The 23,505-nt window shown below is 41.2% G+C and overlaps 1 protein-coding gene across 1 annotated transcript in view; it reads left to right on the top strand.

Moving 5' to 3' along the window:
* TEAD1 (TEA domain transcription factor 1) overlaps positions 1-19,254 on the top strand; it is a 53,466-nt gene extending 34,212 nt beyond the window's left edge. Inside the window, exons 6-8 of the mRNA XM_068988426.1 lie at positions 4,842-4,982; positions 13,107-13,259; positions 19,102-19,254. Of these exons, the coding sequence (XP_068844527.1) occupies positions 4,842-4,982; positions 13,107-13,259; positions 19,102-19,215 (408 nt within the window). The 3' untranslated portion in view covers positions 19,216-19,254. The remainder of the gene's footprint in view (positions 1-4,841; positions 4,983-13,106; positions 13,260-19,101) is intronic.
* The last annotated feature ends 4,251 nt before the right edge of the window (positions 19,255-23,505 follow it).

Raw genomic sequence — 23,505 nt, 5'->3', positions numbered from 1 at the left:
CTTTATAAAAGTTAAACAACCTGTAAACTTGTGATTGGTACACTTCTGAATGTATGTTCTACTTTAATTTCATGTAAAAAAGTTAACCCTGACAACTTTAAAATCATAGTTTGTCGAGATTGTTTCTGACGGCAGAGTTTCATAATGTGAATTCTTGAATGCTTTCATTTTTGATACTTTCTGTCATTATACCTGCAGGTCATCCATTCCCAATTAAAGCTAATTAAATTAAATTTGAGAATTCTAGGGCTTCCCTGGTGGCTCAGAGGTTAAAGCGTCTGCCTGCAGTGCGGGAGACGTGGGTTCAATTCCTGGGTTGGGAAGATCCCCTGGAGAAGGAAATGGCAACCCACTCCAGTATTCTTGCCTGGAGAATCCCATGGATGGAGGAGCCTGGTGGGCTACAGTCCACGGGGTCGCAAAGAGTCGGACACGACTGAGCGACTTCACTTTCACTTTCACTTGAGAATTCTAAGGTACAGTGGTGAACCAAAGGTGAGAGGGTGGGAATTATCTGCCCCAGATGTAGGCATTAAGGAGTTTCGTTGTACAGAAGTTTATATGGCAGAACCATCTAAAAACAGCTGTCATTTTTATTATCACCCTATGCCTATGGTTCTAAACAACGCTATCAGTGAAGTGTTCGTAAAAAAAAAAAATTCTTTGTTAGCTTAAGTCTTAAACAATTGGTAAAATTAGTCTTGAGTTTTCATTTCATATATGTATATACACACACACACATATATATATTTATGCTTCAAACTAACACATGTGGGTTGCTTATGCATTTTGTCACTTATTCTTTAATAGCACATGCTATCACAGACTCGCCCTTATATTCATTTCCAGGGTAAGTTCGGACAGTTGGGAATCATTGGAGCTGCAGCCCGCACAGTGCTGCTGCTTCCATGATCGGGAAATGAGCACAGTAATTATGAAGGCGAAAAAAGTAGAATAGAGTCACTTCAACTCTGTCATTCTCTGTTACCACAGAGTTTTTGTGTTTAAACTTAAAAACAGTGAAACGGTGCTGATTATTACTCAAATAATTTTGATAATTTTGTTAAATAAAGGAAACCGGCCTTGGACACCACCCGCTCTCAGTTGTCAGATACGCGAGGTGTGTTGTGGCTACACCAGCATTACTGAAGTGTGGGAACTTGTAGAGATGGAAACAAAAAAGCTGAAAACTTTCAGCAGTTTTGCTAATATCAATTTATGGCGAATGCCTTTCTAAACTTGGGTAACATTTTGAAATTGTATGTGTGGTTGAATTATTTTGTGTGTTTATTTCTATGCTTGCTTTACATCTTAAGAGTCCTGGTTTGTTTACATTGTAAATCTTTCACGTGTCGAAAGTAAAGGCCACAGCTTTATACCAAGTGAAATAAGTCAGACAGAAAAGGATAAATACTGTATGATATCAATTTTATGTGAAATCTAAAAAATAGAACAAATTAGTGAGTATAACAAAACAGAAGCAAACTCCCAGAACAAACTAGTGGTAACCAGTTGCGGGGAGGGGCAGTATAGAGGTGGAGAAATGGGAGGTACAGACTGCTGGCTGTGAGTTAGGCTCAGGGATGTGCAACACAGGGAATATAGCCAAGGTTTTGCAATAACCGAATGGAAAGTAACACTTAAAAATTGCATAGGAAGATAATGCCACTGAAGTGAATAAAGTGAAAAATGGAACACTGAAGAAAAAAAGAAAGAAAGAAAGCAGTGCACCTAGGGCGTTGAGGTGCCTGCCCAGAGCACTGATGCAGGCTGAGGTGGATAGCTCCTTGTGCTCTCCTGTCGCCTCCTCCGCCCACTGCTAATTTCCCCGGCTCCTTCCCACCCTCCACCCATTACACCACAAACACCAACTGCTTTTGATTATTAATCAGTCCTTCACAACAACTTGATTACATCAAAATAATGAATTTAAATGGCCATATTGGTTAACAATGTATTTATGGTCAATTAATTCTCATTTTCAAAGCTGGGAATTTTTAAAAATTGAATGAAAACAAAAGTCAAAGTAGGGGCTTCCCTGGTGGCTCAGTGGTAAAGAATCTGCCTGCCAATGCAGGAGACATGGGTCTGATCCCTGGTCTGGGAAGACCCCACATGCTGGAGAGCAGCTGAGCCTATGTGCCACACCTGTTGAGCCTGTGGTCTAGAGCTTGGGAGCTGCAACTTCTGAAGCCCAAGCACCCTAGAGCCTATGCTCTGAAACAAGAGAAGCGACCACAGTGAGAAGCCCACAAACTAAAATTAGGGAGCAGCCTCTGCTTGACGAAACTAGAGAAAACCCAGGCAGCCACAAAGACCCAGCACAGTCAAAAATAAGTAAGAAGTGGGAAAAAGACAAAATCTTTTTAAAAAGTGAAAATAATTTCTAATGTACCTTTCCTGCTCCGCCTGTTCCTGCATTGTTGTTGGGAAGCATCCGAAATGTCCATCAGTAGGGGATATGTTAAATTATATTGCATCTGTATAATGGAGTACTATGCAGCCACCAAAAGTGTGGCTGTTCAATTTTTCAAAGGGCTTTTCTTTTAAAAAACTGATACTTTATATCAGTGTATGTATGTCTATGTGCGTGCTCACTCATGCTTTGGGACCCCAGAGACTGGATAGCCTGCCAGGCTTCTCTGTCCATGGAATTTTCCAGGCAAGAATACTGGACTGGGTTGCCATTTCCTACTTCAAGGGATCTTCCCAACCCAGGGATCAAACCCATGTCTCCTGCATTGCAGGTGGATTCTTCACCACTGATCTCCTAGGGATGCCCTACATCAGTACTATATGAGTTCTAAAAAGTAGTTATTCATTGATTGATTGATTTTAAAGCCAGGCTTTGAAGAATGCTATGCTTTGTGCAGAAAAGGGGGAATGTGTATGCTTAAATATGTAAATGCTAAATATCTCTAAGAGGATGCTTGAAAAACTGATAGCTGGTCACCTAAGAAGAGTGGTAAGCACAGAAATAAAATGTTCCTCCTTTTTACAGTTTGATTTTTTTTTTAATTTACTTGCCACATATATATTTTTATCTTTGTTGTTGTTGCTGTGTGTGCTTTTTTTTTAAGCTAAAACTTGTTCATACAAGCTACATCATAATAGTAAGAGCATCATCTGAAGCTTCCCCGACCGGAAGGGCTCCCTCTCTGCTGTTTGTTCTCGTGTCTCTGTGCCCATCCCAGGAGCACTTATTCCTGTTGCAATGTCCTCCCTCCTAAATTGTCAGCTGCACGACTGCAGGGACTGTCTCTTGCTCACGCATTGTTCCCTAGCTCCACACCCATGCCCAGAGTGCAGGAAAGGGTCAGGGGATGTCCAAGGGAAGGGGCCCTGCCCTCAGTGGTGGAGCCAGTGCAGCAGCCTCCCAGCCTCCCTCTGCAGTGGACTTCACACCACGCTGAGACACCTCTTCTTGAAGCACATCTCTGATCACTTCATTGCCTGGTGGTGACACTTTCAAAGGGTCCCCAATTCCTACAGCATACCATTCACACCCCTCATTAAGCCCTCCCCGACCCAGGACCTTGCTGCCCCTTCCTCCCCATCTCCTTCGTCCTTGCAGTGTGGCTGAAGTTAAGCACTCCAGGCTGCTCCGTGTACAATACTCTCTCACCCCTTCCCTGCATGTTCAAATCTTAACCATCCTGAAAGTAAATACCTTTAATTGAAAATAATGTTTCCATGGTCCGAACTCTGAGCACCTTTGACATGGTACTTACTTTCTATCTGCTGCTGCTGCTGCTAAGTTGCTTCAGTCGTGTCCGACTCTGTGCAACCCCATAGACGGCAGCCCACCAGACTCCCTTGTCCCTGGGATTCTCCAGGCAAGAACACTGGAGTGGGTTGCTATTTTCTTCTCTTAATGCATGAAAATGAAAAGTGAAAGTGAAGTCGCTCAGTAGTGTCCAACTCTCCGCGACCCCATGGACTGCAGCCTACCAGGCTCCTCCATCCACGGGATTTTCCAGGCAAGAGTACTGGAGTAGGATGCCATTGCCTTCTCCGACTTTATCTACGTTAGAGCTATTTTCTGAACATTTCTCTCATGTTGGCTTGTAGTCTTGTATCTAGCATGAATCTCACATAGCAAATAGTCATAAGAATATGTTGAATGAGTGGGGCCTTGTATTAACTATTTTGCATCTTTCTAAGTCAGTCTTTAATAGGAACCATTTCCCCTCTGGGTACATAATTAGTAATGAAGTTTCTCTTTTTACATATATAACAAATGGCCAGTCAGCTACAGATTCTCCTGTTCTTTTAAATATATCTACAGATTAGTGAATATGAATCCAGTTCACATACTGCTTTCTGAACATATTTCAGAGACCTCATGAGTCTTTTATTACAAGGATATATAGTATTCTATACTAAATGCAGGACTTCCCTGGTGGTCCAGTGGTTACGAATCAACCTGCCAGTGCAGGAGAAATGGTTCCTGCCTGGCCCATGAAGATCCCACATGCCATGGGGCAGCTGAGCCCATGCATCACACAAGAGGAGCCATCACAACGAAGACCCAGTGCAGACAAAAATGAACCGATACATAGATTAAATACTGAAGGCAAGAAAGTAAAAATGAAATAGATACATGCAGCTTGTTATTATTTCAAGGGAAGACTACCCAAGCTAGCATTCTCTTCAAAACACAATCGATGGGCCATAGAACTTGTTTCTAGCTGAGTATGAACTCACCACCTTGCTGAGCCACCCCGGCCCTCCACTGCCCTCCATCCAGCATGGTGGAAGTCTTCGCCTGATAGTTACTGCTTGTTGCCATGACTCCTGTGATAAGAGAGTAACCCTCGCCTCCATTTCATTTCCTACAGGCTGATTTGAACTGCAATATTCAAGACGATGCCGGGGCTTTTTATGGCGTAACCAGTCAGTATGAGAGTTCTGAAAATATGACAGTCACGTGCTCCACCAAAGTTTGCTCCTTTGGGAAGCAAGTAGTAGAAAAAGTAGAGGTAAGTTGGCCTCTGTATGCTGGAACCTTCATTCGAGGTGGCCTGTCACCTTCCTTTAAATCTAAACTGGGGCAGAGAGGTTTTTTTTTTTTTTTAAGTGTCTTCTCCTTCTCTGCCTTCTCCCACTCCCCACCCTCCATTACTTAAGAAGGCAAAATGATTTGATAGCAACTGAAAGGAAGAAGGCCAGGAGCAATCCATGCCACCCTCCCTGACCATCTGAAGTCAGCCCTGCTGTTGCCAGCAGGCCAGTCCAACAGGAGGCCTTGAGGAGGAGAGGGGCTGAGTAGAATCTGTTAGAGATAGATCCTGCTGCTACCCAGGATCTCTCTATCTATCCTGCTACCTTCCCACCCCCAAATTCAAGTGCACTTCCAGGCATCTTGATAATAACCAAGGTTGTCTTCAACTAACTGGCAGCTGCCTTCTAAAACCCAGGTGGCTTCCCTGGTGGCTCAGATGGTAAAGCGTTTGCCTGCAATGCAGGAGACCTGGATTCGATCCTTGGGTCAGGAAGATCCCTTGGAGAAGGAAATGGCAACCCACTCCAGTACTCTTGCCTGGAAAATCCCATGGATGGAGGAGCCTGGTAGGCTACAGTCCATGAGGTCACAAAGAGTCGGACACGACTGAGCCACTTCACATTCACTTCTAAGTCCCTGCCACCTTGAGTTTGGTCTTTGCTTTTGCCATTTCCACTCCCTTCATCATAATTGTTTTAAATCTGTTTCAGTACATACTGGGACCAAAAACTTCTTTATGGCTTTTATAGTTCACACTTCCCTCCCTTTCTAAACATGGATGATCATTTTACTGGGGTGGGTTGCTGTTTGTGAATAATGTTTGCAGGTGATATTTCATTCGGAGTTGTGTTTTCCAGTGTCTTCTACCCACCACCCAATTCATCCATGCTCACAGTGGCTTTTATTCACAGGTGTCTAGGACCTCTCAGGTCCAGGAGCCCACCCTGACTTTTGTGCCACAGAAATAAATCCTTTCTCTCGAGAAGGGATGTATTGGGTGGAAAGAGGGAACGAGGAAATGTTTTTCAAGACTTTGGGCTGAACAGGAGGACTGGGGATGCTGCAGGCCCTCATAGCTTCCTGAGCACAAGATGGGCATCCTGAGAATGGTGTTAGGAGGCTTATGCTGGTAGTCATGTACGGATGTGAGAGTTGGACCATAAAGAAGGCTGAGCACCAAAGAAATGATGCTTTCAAACTGTGGTGCTAGAAAAGATTCTTGAGAGTCCCTTAGACATCCAGGAGATCAAACCAGTCAATCCTAAAGGAAATCAACTCTGAATATTCATTGGAAGGACTGATGCTGAAGTGTAAGCTCCAGTACTTTGGCCACCTGATGCGAAATGCTGACTCAGTGGAAAAGACCCTGATGCTGGGAAAGACTGAAGCCAGAAGAAGAGGGCGACAGAGGATGAGATGGTTAGATAGCATCACGGACTCAATGGACATGACTCTGAACAGACTCTGGGAGACAGTGAAGGACAGGGAAGCCTGACTATGGGGTCGCAAAGAGTTGGGCACGACTTAGGGACTGAACAAGAACAACGCTGGTAGAGGAAGATGTGAGTGAGTTGACTAGATGGTTGCCATAAGCTTAGGTGTTCTGAATGTTACTAAAAAAGTGGCAGAGGGGATCCCAGAAGACATTTGGAATGGAACTTAGAAACTGACTGAATATTAAAGATCAAGAAAAAGGAAGGGTTGAAGATCACACATTTTATGCTTCGAAGGACATTGCAGTCTCCAGCAGAGATAGGTACATAAGATGTCCAACTGGAAATAGTTAGGTATGATTATAGATGCCAGACTAGGATTTTGGAGACAAGACTGAAAGTATCATTTGGGAATCCTAAGCATTAAAGATAATCAGCGCTATGGGAATGGAGAGCTAGTTGCAGGGAGGAAATAGAAAGAGCACAGAATAAAGAATGAGCAGCAGCCAGCCTCCGGGTAAGTGGAAGGGAGGCGCAGACAGAGAATCCGAGGAGAAAGATGGGGTGCTCCTCACCCTAAGGAGAGGGTAGGTGAGAAGGTGGCTGTGTAATGAGACATGACTGAGAGACCTGGAAGTACATGACCTCTGTCTCCCCCGAGAAGGAAGAAGCAAAGGGACCTGTCGGTGGCTGGGAACACGGAAGGTTCGTGTTAGGCTTTGCTACCAAATGGCCAAGTTGTCAGGGCTTTCCTATAGCTGGTTGCCTTTGAATGATGAGATTCCAGGAATTTTCATGGAGAAAGCATATACTTGGAGGGCTGTTCCTGGAGTCTGTTCTTTTCCACCCTCTATTTATCTCTACATGTCCCAGTATTGTGTTGATCTGATTACAGTAGCTTTGTAGCATGTTCTGACAAAATGTTGTCCATTGGAGAAGGGAATGGCAAACAACTTCAGTATTCTTGCCTCGGGAATCCCATGAACAGTATGGAAAGGCAAAAATATATGGCACTGAAAGATGAGCCCTGCAGGTCAGTAAGTGTCCAATATACTACTGGGAAAGAGCAGAGAAATAGCTCCAGAAAGAATGAAGAGTCTGGGCCAAAGTGGAAATGACGCTCAGTTGTGGATGTGTCTGGTGATGAAAGTAAAGTCAGATACTGTAAAGAACAATGTTCCATAGGAACCTGGAATGTTAGGTCCATGAATCAAGGTAAATAGAACATGGTTTAGCAGGAAATGGCAAGAGTGAACATCAACATTTTAGGAACCAGTGAACTAAAATGGATGGGAATGAGTGAATTTAATTCAGATGATCATTATATCTACTACTGTGGGCAAGAATCCCTTAGAAGAAATGAAATAGCCCTCATAGTCAACAAGAGTCCAAAATGCAGTACTTGGGAGCAATCTCAAAAACAACAGAATGATCTTGGTTTGTTTCCAAGGCAAACCATTCAGCATCACAGTAATCCCAAACACTAATGCCAAAAAAGCTGAAGTTGACTGGTTCTATGAAGACCTACAAGACCTTCTAGAACTAACACCCAAAAAAGATGTCCTTTTCATAATAGGGGATTGGAATGCAAAAGCAGGAAGTAAAGAGATACCTGGAGTAACAGACAAGTTGGGCCTTGGAATATAAAATGAAACAGGGTAAAGGCTAATAGTGTATTGCTAAGAGAACACATTGGTCACAGCAAACACCCTCTTCCAATAACACAAGAGATGACTATACATGAACGTCACCAGATGCTGAATACCGTAAACAGATTGATTATGTTCTTTGCAACTGAAGATGGAAAAGCTCTATACATTCAACAAAAACAAGACCTGGAGCTGACTGTGACACAGATCATCAGCTTCTTATTGCAAAATTCAGACTTAAATTGAAGAAAATAAGAGAAACCACTAGATCATTCAGATATGACCTACATCTGATCTCTTATGATTATACAGTGTGACTAACAGATTCAAGGGATTAGATCTGGTAGACAGAGTGCCTGGAGAACTATGGAGGGAAGTTTGTAACAGGAAGAGGTGACCAAAACCATTCTCAAGAGAAAGAAGTGCAGGAAGACAAAGTGGTTATCTAAGGAGGCCTTACAAATAGCTGAGAAAAGAAGAGAAGCAAAAGTCAAAGGGGAAAGGAAAAGATATACCTGACTGAATGCAGAGTTCTAGAGAATAGCAGGGAGAGATTAAGGAAGCCCTGTTAAGTGAACAGTGCAAAGAAATAGAGGAAAACAATATAATGGGAAAGACTAGAGATCTCAAGAAAACTGGAGATACCAAGGGAACAGATGGGCATAATAAAAGACAGAAATGGTATGGACCTAACAGAATCAGAAGAGATTAAGAAGAGGTGGTGAGAATACACAGAAGAGGGAGTGGGAGAGGATGGGATGATTTGGGAGAATGGCATTGAAACATGTATTAAAAAAAAAAGAATACACAGAAGAACTATACAAAAAAGATCTTAATGACCCGGACAACCATGATGGTATGGTCACTCACCTAGAGCCAGACATCCTGGAATGTGAAGTCAAGTTGGCCTTAGGAAGCATTAGTACAAACAAAACAGTGGAAGTGATGGAATTCCAGCTGAACTATTTCAAATCCTAAAAGATGATGCTTTTAAATTGTTGCACTCAATATGCCAACAAATTTGGAAAACTCAGTAGTGGCCACAGGACTGGAAAAGTCAGTTTTCATTCCAGTCCCAAAGAAAGGCAAGGCCAAAGAATGTTCAAATTAATGTGCAAATGCACTAATTTCACATGCTATCCAGGTAATTCTCAAAATCCTTTAAGCTCAGCTTCAACAGCATGTAAACCGAGAACTTCCAGAGGCACAAGCTGGATTTAGAAAAGTCAGAGGAACCAGAGATCAAATTGACAACATTCACTGAATCATAGAAAAAGCAAAGTAATTCCAAAGAAACGTTTACCTCTGCTTCATTGACCATGCTAAAGCCTTAGACAGTGTGATCATAACAAACTGTGGAAAATTCTTAAAGAGATGATGATAGCAGAGCACCTTACCTGTCTCTTGAGAAACCTGCATGCAGGATAAGAGGCAACAGTTAGAACCAGACATGAAACAATGGACTGATTCAAAGTTGGGAAGGAGTATGTCAAAGCTGCTTATTGTCACCCTGCTTATTTAACTTATATATGGAGTACATCATGAGGAATTCTGGGCAGGATAACTCACAAGCTGGAATCAAGATTGCCAGGAGAAATAACAACCTCAGATGTGCAGATGTTACCATGCTAATGGCAGAAAGCAAAGAGGTACAAAAGAGCCTCTTGAGAGTGAAAGAGGAGAATGAAAAGCTGGCTTAAAATTCAACATTCACAAAACTAAGATCATGCCATCCAGTCCCCATCACTTCATGGCAAATAGAAGGGAAAAAAGTGGAAACAGTGACAGATTTTATTTTCTTGGGCTCCAGAATCACTTGTGGAAGGTAACTGCAGCCATGAAATTAAAAGACACCTGCTTCTTGGAAGGAAAGCTATGAGAAACCTAGAGAGCATGTTAAAAAGCAGAAGCATCACTTTGCTAAGAAAAATCCGTCTAGTCAAAGCTGTGGTTTTTCTAGTGGTCATGTATGGACGTGAGAGTTGGACCATAAGGAAGGCTGAGTGCCAAAGAATTGATGCTTCCGCACTGTGGTGCTGGAGAAGACTCTTGAGAATCCCTTGGATTCCAAGGAAATCAAACCAGTCAATCCTAAAGGCAATCAATCCTGAATATTCATCAGAAGGACTGATGCTGAAGCTGAAGCTCTAACACTTTGGCTACCTGTTGCAAAGACTCAGTTCATTTTAAAAGACCCTGATCCCAGGGAATACGGAGGGCAGGAAGAGAAGGGAGCAACAAAGGATGAGATGGTTGGATGGTATCACCAACTCAGTGGACATGAGTTTGAGCAAATTCCAGGAGATAGTGAAGGACAGGGAAGCCTGGCGTGGTGCAGGCCATGGGGTCGCAAATAGTCAGACACGACTTAGCGCCTAAACAACAACAGTAGCATTTTCTGATATCTGCTAGGGCGAATCAGTCTCCCTACTCTTTCTTTTCACATATTTTCTAGGCAGGTTACCAGCATTTATTCTTCCAAAGTTATGAGATCATTTAAAAAATGTAAAGAGAAACAAAAGCCTTGTTTGAGCAACCTAATTGTAATTGCTGGCTTCCCTGGTGGCCCGGACTGTAAAGAATCTGCCTGCAATGCAGGAGACCCTGGTTCAATCCCTGGGTCTGGAAGATCCCCTGGAGAAGGGAATGGCAACCCACTTCAGTATTCTTGCCTGGAGAGTCCCATGGACAGAGGAGCCTGGAGGGCTACATTCCATGGGATCGTAAAGAGTCAGGCATGACTAACACAACAATAACAACAGCAACAATTGTAATTGCATTAGATTTAGATGTTATTTAGGGGCAGTTTGACATTAAATCTTTCTAATTGAGAATCTATTTGAATTTTCATCTCATTTTATCTATTTTAGTAAGATTTTACACTTTTCATATGTAGATTCATCTCTTTCTTGTTAAATATATCTCTAAATATTATATAAATTTGTTAATACAATTTTCAACTTCTAGATTTTAATTACTAGAAGAAACCTCCTACTTTTTGCATATGTATATTCTATTTGGCCACCTTGCCACATTCATTTATTTCTAGTGGTTTTTTTCCCTCCAGATTCTTGGGTTTCCTATGATATGTTATCTTAGCAGCAAAAAAGGACTTTATTTTATCTCTTCTTTTCCAATGTTCTTGCCACTTTTATTATTATTACTGTTATTATTTTCTCACCTTTTCATTTGCTAAAACTTCCAACGCAGTTGTAAAAAGAAATAAAAGAAATAGTGATGGTGAGTATCCTTATATTGTTACTGATGTCAGTAGAAACCGTTTTGATGCTTTAACATTGGATTTATTATTGGTTTTTATAAATGGTCTTTATTTTATGTTAAATTCTTTCTATTCCTATTTCACTTAATTTTTTTATTAGTAATAGCTGCAATATTTTATCAAATGCCTTTTCACCAACTCTTACTCTGTTTTTTGACATCACGAGTTAACAAACATCCCACGTATGAACCACCACAGCATTCCCAAAGAAAGCTCTATTTTGGTTACCTTAATGCATTGTTTGCTGTTTACATCAAATGTTTGCATTGCATAAGTGATAGTAGTTTTTACTTTTCTTTTTTTATAATCTCGTCATCATATGTCAGTATTGAATATACATCAGTTTTACAAAAATAGTTGGAATACCGACCTTTTTCTATGGTATAGAATAGTTTGAATAACACTGAAAATGTCACAAGATGAAAATTCTTTAAAGGTTACATAAAATTTAGCTGTAAAACCATTCGGTCTTCGGACTGTTTCAGTGGTCGGTGTCTACATAGTGTTTAGTTATTTCTACAGTAATTGACCTACTGGAGTTTTCTACTTCTTTTTGGTTGAGTATTAGTGATTTGTGTTTTGCTGGGACATCATCATATTCACTGGATTTTTCTTTGCTTTTATTGATTGATGGATTGGTTGTTTGCCATAGAGTTACATGAAGTAACCTTTTCTTAACCTTCCAATTGATAATGTGACTGTTGTTTTGTCTTCTTTCTTTTCCTTCTTAGGCTTGTGGAGGGTTTGTTTTGTCTTTTTAGAAAGTTAGATTTTATATCCTGTTTACATTTTTTATTTCCTTTGGACTCATTTGAGCTTTTATTTTTATTAATTTTTGGTTCCTGATTTTCCCTGATTTTGGTTTATTTTGTAGGGTTTACTAACTTTTTAAGATGTGTACTAAGTTCTGTAACTTTTCATCTTTAATAATGAAGACATGAAGCTGCTTTCCTCCAAGTACAGCTTCATTGAGTCCCCCAAATTTGATGTAAATATTTTCTTTTTCATTACTCTTTAGATAGCTTGTAATTTCTTTTTAAATTCCTCTTTGATCCAAAGTATCTAAGAATGTCTTTCTTCTCTCTGAGTGTTTCAGTGGGATCTTTAAATACGTATTTAACTGTTTTGTTAGTCACCCAGTCGTGTCTGACTCTTTGCAATCGCATGGATTATAGCCCGCCAGGCTCCTCTGTCCATGGAATTTTCCAGGCAAGAATACTGAAATGGGTTGCCATTTCCTTCTCATATATATATATGTATAAAACATTTTTAAAAATTAAAGACATACCACAGCCAGGGGCTCTTGATCAGTGTGAAGCAGTTTTTCCTAGAGCAGAGAAATTAGCTGCATTGGTTTTGGCCTATGAGGCCTTATCGCAGTAAAGAAAGATCTTCTGCAGGCTCTTTGAAGAATTGTGACTAGCTGGGCTTGCTCTCACAAATTTCTAGGTAGGGAATCACTCAGCAGGCAATTACATTTTTTTTCCTGACCTTTGCTGAAAAAACATCTATACAACTTTTCATTAAAGTATTTTTACAATTTTAAAAAAAATTTCCAGAAAAATAATGGATCCTGAGTATGGTGTTAAAATTGGAGTTAGGGTTTTCTTTGATTAAGTACATAAGTAGTGCAACATATAACAGCTGATTCATGTTGAAAAAGTGAAATGCTTTTATAGACAATCATATCTTTTTCATGTATGTTGAAGTCAAAAGTATAAACCCTTTTTCCCTCACAGACGGAATACGCAAGGTTTGAGAATGGCCGATTTGTCTACCGAATAAACCGCTCCCCAATGTGTGAATATATGATCAACTTCATCCACAAGCTCAAACACTTACCAGAGAAATATATGATGAACAGTGTTTTGGAAAACTTCACTATTTTATTGGTAACTGTTTTGTCTCTTCCTGTTTTGTCAGACTCAGCCATGAAGCTGCCAGGGAAGAGGGGCCTGGGTGGGTCTGGGTCCCAGGTGGTCAGTCAACAGCTGAATTCATGCATCCATAAGGCAAACTTGGTTTGGCTCAGGTTTGTGAAAGAGAAGGGCTCTCATCTGGCTGGGCTTTCTAAGCTTGGCAGAACTGGAATTTGGGGAAGGAGGGTGGGGGTAATGAAACTAGATTCTCAATTATGGTTGCAGATAAGAGAAACCTGAAGCATGTCTTAAAAATCCTGATAGCAGGACTGCATCCTAGATCAGTAAAATTAGGATCTCTGAGGATAGGACCCAGGCACGTATTTTTCTAAAGTTCCCCAGCTTATCCCAGCAGCAGCTAAGTTGAAGTCTCAGCTGCCCCGTAGTATACAAACCATAAATGAGGCAAAAGCTGAGTTAGCAGGTTTGTACTTAAGTCATACCTACACTCATTTCAGGAAGGGTTTACAAGGCCTTATTCTAAGTAGCGTATATTAATATAGTAAAATGTAAACTCTCAGTACCAGGAGAAATGTTAACTAGAATATAATGGCATAACCAGGAGCAGGAGATGGGAGAATATTTATGGGCTGAAAAGTATGGTCAAAACTTAACAGGCAGCTAAAGAGCAAGGAAAAACCAGTAGTGCTCAAGGTCCACGATGGGAAAGTTTTCCAGTTCCCTTGGGCAATGCTCTGTGTGTGTGTTTTTTTTCCTTCCCCAAATATTTAACTTTAAAACAATTTCTCGTGGAGACTTCATTTGGTGACTTAGGAAGGTTAATAAGTACAATGTTCTCCTCGAAATACACCCATAAAATATGTAGTAATGGATTTCATAAGGCTCGGTTTTTTAAAAAAATAACATTCTTTGGTTAAACCAAAGGCAAAATGCCAAAACAAAATTCAGTGGAAGAGATTTTGCTAAAAGGGGCAGCAGGACAATATTGTGGTAAAATATTCAGCCCTCTGAAGGCCTGCTTTGTTATTCTTTGTTACCAGAATTTAGAATAAGAATTCTTGAAGAGCAGGAGTTCTGTACCTGGACTTTGGATCCAATGGGACATTGTTTTTCAATCAGTGTGTATAAGTGTTAGTCACTCAGTTGTGTCCAACTCTTTACGGTTCCATCGACCACAGCTTGCCAGGCTCCTCTGTCCATGAAATTCTCCAGGCAAGAACACTGAAGTGGGTAGCCATTCCCTTCTCCAGGGCATTTTCCGGATCTAGGGATCAAACCCAGGTCTCATGCGTTGCATGCAGAAGCCACCAGGGAAGCCCTGTAATGTACTGGTAAAAAAGAAAGAAAATAAAAGGCTGTCCCCTAGTTTCTCCCAAAACCCTGACTTATGGTTTTTGCCCATTTTTTATGATATAAATATATCTTCCATGGACACTTTGAAGCTACAGTGGCCATCTAGCTCATGAAATTCCTCAATATATAACAATTATATTCAAAGCTAGTAGGAACCAGTTCCTGTATACCACTGTAAAATAAATACATAAATAAAAATTAAGAAAGTTAAAACCTTCTGTGTATTGGATTCCTCCAGGACACTTTTAAAAATTCAGGGGACTTCCCTGGTGATCCAGTGTCTAAGGCTCCAGGCTCCCAATGCAGGGGGCTGAGGTTCAATCCCTGGTCAGGAAACTAGATCCCACATGCTGCAACTAAGACCAGTGCAGCCAAATAAGTAAATGTTTTTTAAAAAATTCTGAAGGATGGAGCCGAGCATCATGGTTTTTGTTTATTTTTACTGCTCCCCAGGTAGTTCTGGTGTGCAGCCAGGTTTAGACGCATTGCTATATGGGATTGGTGAGTAAGCCACAGGGGGCCTCAGCTCATAGACATGTGACTATGGGCAGACAGTAGGCAGACAGATGGTTTTGTATATTGTTTTCATTTATTCCAAGGAGAGAATCTCAATGGATTCTCCTGTGTCCATGTCCCTCTGAAACGTGGAAGCTAGTTGTCTGGGAGAAAGTTTAAAAAACATATACTTCACTAACTCTTCATTATTTTCCTTTTCTTTAATGACATTTGGTGAAAATTGAGCAGTTCAAGATTTAGGATGTTGGCAGGTACTTGGCTGTAGATGCTTTTTGTTGCTACTTAAGGACATATGAATCACCTTAGTGCTCAGATGAGCGGAAGGTGAGTGTGGCATCCTTATGTGGATGTTAAATAACCTCAGAAGTTAAGCAAAACTCTCTGAATGGATGGCTACCCTCCCTCTCCTGGAAGGAGTCTTAGCTGTTTCTTACAAACCGGTGAGACTATTTCAGCACATTAAGGAATAAGTCCTCAGTCCCTAAAACCCGACCTCAAACACAACCAAAGAATATATGACCTGGGAAAGTTGTGAGTATCTATTACCCACAGAACCCATGAACTATTATATTGGTAATGCCTCTTTGAAAACATGACTTCCATCCAAAGAACTTACCAGGTAAAATTAATTTTAAAACATATCAACTACATAAATCCCTTTGTTGTAAAGAATTAGTAGCTCTTAATAAATATGTGCTAGGAATAACATTTTTCTGTAGAAAAATGAAATTAAGCCAGCACTCCTGGGTAATGAAGTCATCTCACTGATAAACAGCAGAGATTGTGCTTTTCAGTGATTCCTTGGAGAGGGTGGGGTTAAGAACATGGCCAGGATGACAGCTGCTGGACATAGTTGCAGGTGTTTTACTAGATCATTGAATACAAAACCTGTATGTCACCAAGACCAGTTCCAGGCACTTACTGGCCTGTAAGGTAGTCTCTGGTTTCATCAGGATGACTCTGGAATTGAGGTGACCCTGTAGGTTCAGGGCCCTAATAATGGCAGTCAGGCCAAGGAAGACAGCAACTGAATTGTGGGCCAAGGATTCCAGTCATCTTTCAAGGTCATACATACTTTGACATATAGCTTGCTAGAAACACTTTTTTTCTTTCCTCCTCATCACAAGCATGAAGCATAAATAGGATATAGGATATATTCTTTCATAGAAAGTTTGCAAGAAGGTAAGCTAGATCACAGAGGTTGCAGGCACAATGCTGAATCTTCTGTAGATAGATTATGAAATTCTCACTGCGGAACTGTGAGGTCATTTGTATTCCCATTTTATGGATAGAGGAATGTTAGGCCTCCCTGAGGTCACAGAGCTAGTGATAGACATAAATTAAGATTTGAATTGATAGAAAAGACACTTTGCAGGGTATGTTGTGGTCGTGGAATGAGAAGACTTGGGTTATGTCCCAGCTCTACCTATGACCTTGGTGAAGTCATTTAAAATCTCCAGACCTCATTTTCCCTCCATTTACAAAGTGCTCAAGTCTGCCCTCGCCACTTCGTTGGTTACTGAGAGTGTTTTCATTTGTTCAGCTAAACTGTGGCGAGGTTTGCTGGCTGCTGCAATGGAGCGCAAATAAAACGCAGGAAATGTGAGTCTGGTGAGGGCAACGAGGCAGAAAAGTAGACGACGACCCTGCAGGGCTGTCATGGTGTGGTACGCTTGTGAAAAAGAGTCATTGAACTGCCCGAGCAGGCACCTGTAGTTTGAGTGAGGTAGGGAATTCTCAGGGATGTTAAAAGATGATGTTTAAGTTGCCTTGATGGATAAGCAGATGTGTTTTTCGAATTTACCAAGAAAAGGTCATTCGATGGGTGCATACTGACGTGTCAGGTGCAGGGCTGCGGTGCACAGGACAGTCGGGGCAGGCACCTTGGAGTCTGGTGAGAGAGGTGGGCATCTGTCAAGCACAGGGAGTCACCAGATGCATAACTCAGCTGTGGCAGACGGTTGGTAAAGGTCGGTGCGTGGTGCCAAGAGGTGTGTAATGAGATGTCAGGGAAGGCTTCTCTGAGCAACAAGCAACTGAAAGGTGTCTGCCAGATGGCTAGATAGGCAGAGAGGGGAGGAGAGAATACTGCGTGCAGGAGGGAATGCGGCACTGGGAGGACTGGAAACGGCAGTGTGACTGGCATAGGGAGAAAGAGGAGGGCCGCAAGCAGGGTGCTGGGCAGGCAGCACCAGCCGGCCTGGGCCCTGTCTCTTCTCACGCTCATCCTTGTAGGAGGAGAACAGGCTTTCTCTTCATCCTGAATTTCAAAAGAGTCCATTCAGTTTTTAAGCAGGAGGGTGTTGTTGTCAGATTTCTCTCTCTTTCAAGGTCGTGGCGGCTGCTGTGTGCAGATGGAACTGGTGCCCAGCAAGAGTAACTCCTGGTAGGGGAGTCTAGATCAGGTTTGCTGATACCTTGGGTTGTGGCAGTAGGAAAAAAACAGGTGGATTCAAGAAATCTTGAGGAGGTAAAAGCAGCAGAACATGACATTTGTTTGGATGTGGGGATGAGGGAGAGAGATTTCAGTCATGAAAGACTTGCACACTCGGAGTATTTGATCTGTAAGGGAAGAGGCAGGGAGTGAGACTAGAAAAGCAGGTGGATGTTAGTACTGAAAAAACTTTATTACCCAGAAAAAGTAGATGATTCATCACTGTATGCATTAATTTATTTAGAGCAGCATGGCATAACAGGTAAGAAAAAGGTCTTCAGAGTCAGAAGATCTGGGTTTTTTGTTGACATTGAAAGTGAAAGTGAAGGTCACTCAGTTGTGTCCCACTCTTTGCTATCCCATGGACTATACAGTCCATGGAATTCTCCAGGCCAGAATACTGGAGTAGCCTTTCCCTTCTCCAGGGGATCTTCCCAACCCAGAGATCAAACCCAGGTCTCCCATATTGTAGGCGGATTCTTTACCAGCTGAGCCACAAAGGAAGCTCAAGAATACTGGAGTGGGTAGCCTATCCCTTCTCCAGTGGATCTTCCCAACCCAGGAATCAAACTGGAGTCTCCTGTATTGCAGGTGGATTCTTTACCAACTGAGCTAGGAGGGAAGCACCTCATTGACATTAGTACAACCTTAAACAAATTAACCTCAATCATCCTCCCTTGTCAAACGGGGGTGAAATGACACCTGCTGCTGGAGTTGGAATATTACATGAGATTCTTCCTGCAGAGTGTTTAATACCGAGAAGATGCATAGTTAACAGTCAACAGATGCTGGCTGTTATTCTGTGAATTTCCATCCATTCAGCAAATACAGTAGACCCTTGAACTGCATGGGTTTAAACTGCATGACTGTTCCTTTTAACTCAGCACTTGCTTCACTGAGTCCAGGCACTACATGTTAATGCAGTGGTGAGTTAAGTCATTCACAGAGTTATGTCTCCCATTGACTATTGTGCAACAAAATTTAGTGAAGGTTTAGGGATAAGATAGGAAACAGTTCCTAGGATAAATGACTGTCCTATAGGACAGAATTATAGAAAATTCTCTATGTTGTTAAAAAAAAAAAAAGTCACAGCCCTCCGCCCTCAAAAAAAACTCACAGTAATTCTTGTGGTGTCTTCTTAGGCTCAGATTATGAGTGAGACCCCATCTTTAAGGTCTTTCTTACATATGGTAACTAAACTTAGATAGGATTTAAGTTGGACCCTTATTATCCTGAGTTTGTGCAGGAGGGGGCAGAGTGAGGCTGAATAGATCTCTAATTAATCAACTTTTTGAACTTTAGACTTTGTATTCATCCCCGAGTAAACCATTTCATCATGGTACAGGTAGAATATTTTTATTCATGTGGTGTTTGATATAGATATATATGTGTGTGTATGTATATATAAAACTTGTAAAAATTTTATTGAAGTGTAGTTGATTTATAATGTGTTAATTTCTGCTATCTAGCAAAGTGATTCAGTTATACATATATATATGTGTACTTTATTTTTCACAATCTTTTCCATTTACACTTTTATTTTTTTAACAGGTGGTAACAAACAGGGATACACAAGAAACTCTCCTGTGCATGGCCTGTGTATTTGAAGTTTCAAATAGTGAACATGGAGCACAGCATCATATTTACAGGCTTGTAAAGGACTAACCGTGGTTATTTATATATATAGATATCTGTATATACACACACACATATGTGCGCACACACACACACACTCTCCAGATTGAACGACTGACTGTAAACCTCACCATGCAGGGGTGCTGCCCTGGCCCTGAGGTCACCCCGATTTTTCTAAATCCTGTTTGAAGTCATTTTTTCATGTGTTCATACTCATTGTAGCTGTGAAGTTCTGGTACAGTTGTAAAAAGAGAAATCGAGTTGTTTCTGTGTGTTATTCAGATCCATAGCCCACGATTCCTCAGAAAGGTGAACCTTAAGAACCCAAGTCTCTGTCTGCAGAGACCTATTTCTCATTGTGGTAGAAAAAAAAATCGAGACAGAGCATTTGCCATTGGACATTTACAGCGTTTATACAAATGTATTTAGTGTGTTTTTTTTCCAACATAAAATTCTTGTTTTAAGATACAAGTAAAATTAATCTTTAAATATAAATGTAAATTAGTACACAAAACTAAGAATCTTTAGACTTATCTTTGTAACTAATTAGGGTGGAAGTTATGAAAGAATGTAATTCACTAAATTATTTTTTAAATGAAACTTTTCTTTCTTTTTGAAACCAAATGTTAAAATATAGCCTTAAGAAATACTTGGTAGAAATATCCTAATGAGACAAATTTGTACTTTTTTCCTCAAGGTTAAAACTAATCTCCTAATCCATTAAACTCTTGAAACAGGTATTACAGAGGAAGAAAACTTCACCCCTTATCCTTAACATATATAGTATATTTAAAAAATATAAAATTGTATTGTACTAATGTGATGATTATTTAATGAAAAAAAGATGGCTCTTTTTGCAATAAGTAGATAAATACTGAAAATCTAAGCTTACAATGTTTATAGTCTTGTGTGTGCAGTTATATTTTATATGGACAACCAAATTTTTTTATTAAGATCAGTAAATATTTGAACCACTGAAATTTAATAACAAAAATTCAAAATTGGCATGAATACTGCACGTGAGCTGCAAATTATAGAAAACCCTGTGGCTGGGAGAAATTTCATCAAACCAAACTTGTAAAAGGCTCATCAGTTTTAGGATTTCTGCTCCCCAGAAAATCACAAGCATACTCACCAGCCTGTGGATAAATTATTTCTGGTGATCCAATATGCATATTAACCTGGTGTAGCTATGTGTGTGTTTGTGTGTACATACAAACATATGCATATATAGTTATTCAGTGCTTATTTATTGAGCATCTGTTCAGTGTCATTCAGTTTGCTAGGTGCTGATATATGTATTTCTCAGTCTGTGTCTGTAGATCTTGGTGTATTCTCTAAGGACACCCATTTTCTTGACATCTCTCAATAAGTCACAATACTTATTTGACTGAGGCTGAAGAGGCTCGGCTATCTATCTCTGCCCTTTCCAAATAGGTTCGTTTGGGAGGTTTTCTTCCCAAGAGAGGTTTGACTTTCCAACCCACGTATTCCAAAGCATTGTCCAGGCAGAGATGGTTTGATGTGGTCACATGTCACATACATACTTCCATACATTGGGAAGGGGACAGGGCATATTCCCCACTTTCCTGGAGGAAATTGACTTGTTGATAATTGTCAGGAATGTTAACACTACAGAACACGAAATGTCTTGCAAGTTTTAAAGCATGTCAAGACTTTTACATCATGCCAGAAAAATGAAAAAACTTTGTACTGTCACATTCAAGTAACCTACACACCCTCTTCCCTATCCCCCCAACCAACTGTGACCCTGCTTGTGTATTGACTAGTATCTGAGGTCAGCAGCATGAGGGTGTGGCTGGCTTGTGGAACCAGAATACTGAACCAAGCCTGACTGCACCCAAACCCATGGCCCTGGTCCCTGGGAAGACCAGAGGAAAAAGTGCAGAACTTTCCCCTTTCGGAGTGCACAGCTTACGTAAGCCCTTTTGGAACGCACATCCCTTACGTAAGCCAGCAGGATGGTGTGCATCTTCCCTCCATAAACAGACTACAGTTTGTTCCCTGAGGCCGAGGGGGCCTCTGAAGAGTTGGCCCAGCGGCCCACCCTTCCATCTGGTCTTCGGCCCAAGTATGAAGCTTCTCCCTTGCTCATCATACTTATGACTTCCCTTGGTCACCCCTCTTACAGGTGCTTCTTTTGCTCCCATCTCCTGCATCTTACTGAAAATTACCCCCAGTCTTCTCAGGACCTAGGGGTGCAAGTGATCTTATGTGGCTAAAAGCCAGGCCATCCCAGAACTTCAGGGGAAGAGGCATTTGGTTCACCTTCTCTCCCGGGAATGGGACTCTTCAGTGCTGCCAGGAGGGCTCTTAGGATTTACTTTTTTCAAAGCACAAATAGACTGAGGCCCCAAAACACCAGCTAGAGACTAGATCTGTTAACTGAAGAGTAGATCATACCCTGGCCTCACAGAGTCAGGCTGGGCCCTCTGATACTTGTCCTCTTCCTCCAGATGCCTTTGTAGTTGAGTTTGGGGTCTCCATGGATGACCTTGAGGGTTACTTTTTGCTCTTAAAACAAGTTTGCTTCTTGTCCTGTTCTAAAGGTTTCTCCAGGGCAGGCAGTTTTCTTGTCTTCACCACTGGTCCATTTCTCTCTCTCTTCTAAATTAGACCCTGGGATTAGATTTGTGTGACGACATCTAATACAAGCCTGATTTTGGGTCTTTGACCATTCATGGCAGAGTCTTATTCACTCGTCAAGCTTTCTGAACCATAAAGAAGCCATCCCAAAGCTCTGTCCTCATAGCTCTCTTCCGGGTGCTCCATCTCCTGGTTGGCCCTCCACTACCAGGAATGATTCAGGGACGTCTTGTGCTTTCACTGGAGAGTTTGGAGGCCACTTTCCACAGCCTGAATAGGGAGAAACTAAAGAACCCATCTTTGGTCTCTTGGCATTCATTTCCCATCTTAGCAAGAGACCTAAGTAAAGTCGAGGCTTTTTCAAAACATGTCCTAGAATCCCAGAATGTCTAAGCTACCCTAGACCAGGGTTTCTCCGCCCTTATCTAGACCCTGTTGACATTTGGACCAGATAATTCTTTGTGGTGCAGGGCTGTCCTGTGCCTTGTAGGAGGTTTCGCAGCATCCCTGGCCTCTGCCCACTAGACACACTCTTTCCCCAGTTGTCACAGTCCCAAGTGTCTCCAGACGGTGCCAAATGTCCCATGGGCCACAGAATTGCCCCTGCTGAAAAAGCACTGCCCTACATCCACAGGTCACAGATGCCACATTTGACATCTTCTTTTTCCTTCCATTTTATCCTGAAAAAACTTCTCTCCTGGGAGCCTTGTTTCAGGCCATCAAGAAACAGGTAGGAATATTACTCTAATGACATTTTGTCCGTGTTTCTTCCTGTTTCAGAGCTTCTATTTCACAACAAAGTCTCTCAGCTACAAGTATTCTTTCCTTCCTCCCTAGGGAAACTGGGGACAACTGGTTACCAACATCCCTATGATCAACTCTCACTGCTTAAATAACATTTCTAATTTGCCCTTGATTCCTTATTTCATCTGGTTAAAAAATGCCACCTATTTTCATTATTTCTCATAAGGTTATTGTTCTCATAATCAGACCTTTGATCATTTTAGTGAAATTCTTCTGACCTTCTACTTTTAGTGTCAGACTCAATGTTTTTTGTAGAATGTATAGAAACTTCTGGAACACTTCATCTTTAAGGATGGAGGAGAGAAGGATTCATTTTGTAAGAGGACAGCTAGAGTTTTTCTTTACTAAGCTGTAGGAGAGCACAGTCTACAGGCATACCTCGGAGGCAGCACAGGCTTGGCTCCAGAGAACCACAAAAAAGCAACTATCACAGTAAAACGAGTCACACAGTGCATGTGAAAGTTATGTTTACACTATATTGTAGTCTATTAAATGTGCAATAGTATGGCTGAAAAAAAAAATCAGTGCACATACTTTAATTAAGATATTGCTGAAAAATGCCAAAACAATTACAATAGTAACTTAAAGATCACAGATCACCATTAAAAATATGAAAATAATGAAAAAGTTGGAATATTGTGAAAATTATGAAAACAGGACACAGAGACACAAAGTGAGCAAATGCTGTTGGAAAACCGATGCCAGTAGACTCATTTGATACAAACCTTCAATTTGTAAAAAATTGCAGTATTTGTGAAACGTGAGAAAACGAGGTATGCCTGTGACCTCCTCCAGTTTGTAGATGAGAGAGTTGAGACCCGGAGGAGACATGACTTGCCCAGAGTCACGTGCTGGTCAGTGACAGCTGGCTAGGAAGGCTTTAGAACTCTTGCCACTTGATCCTTGGCC

The sequence above is a fragment of the Capricornis sumatraensis genome, chromosome 16, assembly GCF_032405125.1.
Source record: "Capricornis sumatraensis isolate serow.1 chromosome 16, serow.2, whole genome shotgun sequence".
Lineage (NCBI taxonomy): Eukaryota > Metazoa > Chordata > Mammalia > Artiodactyla > Bovidae > Capricornis > Capricornis sumatraensis.
Note: the sequence above shows the minus strand (reverse complement) of the source record. Positions and strands in the feature narration are given on the sequence as shown.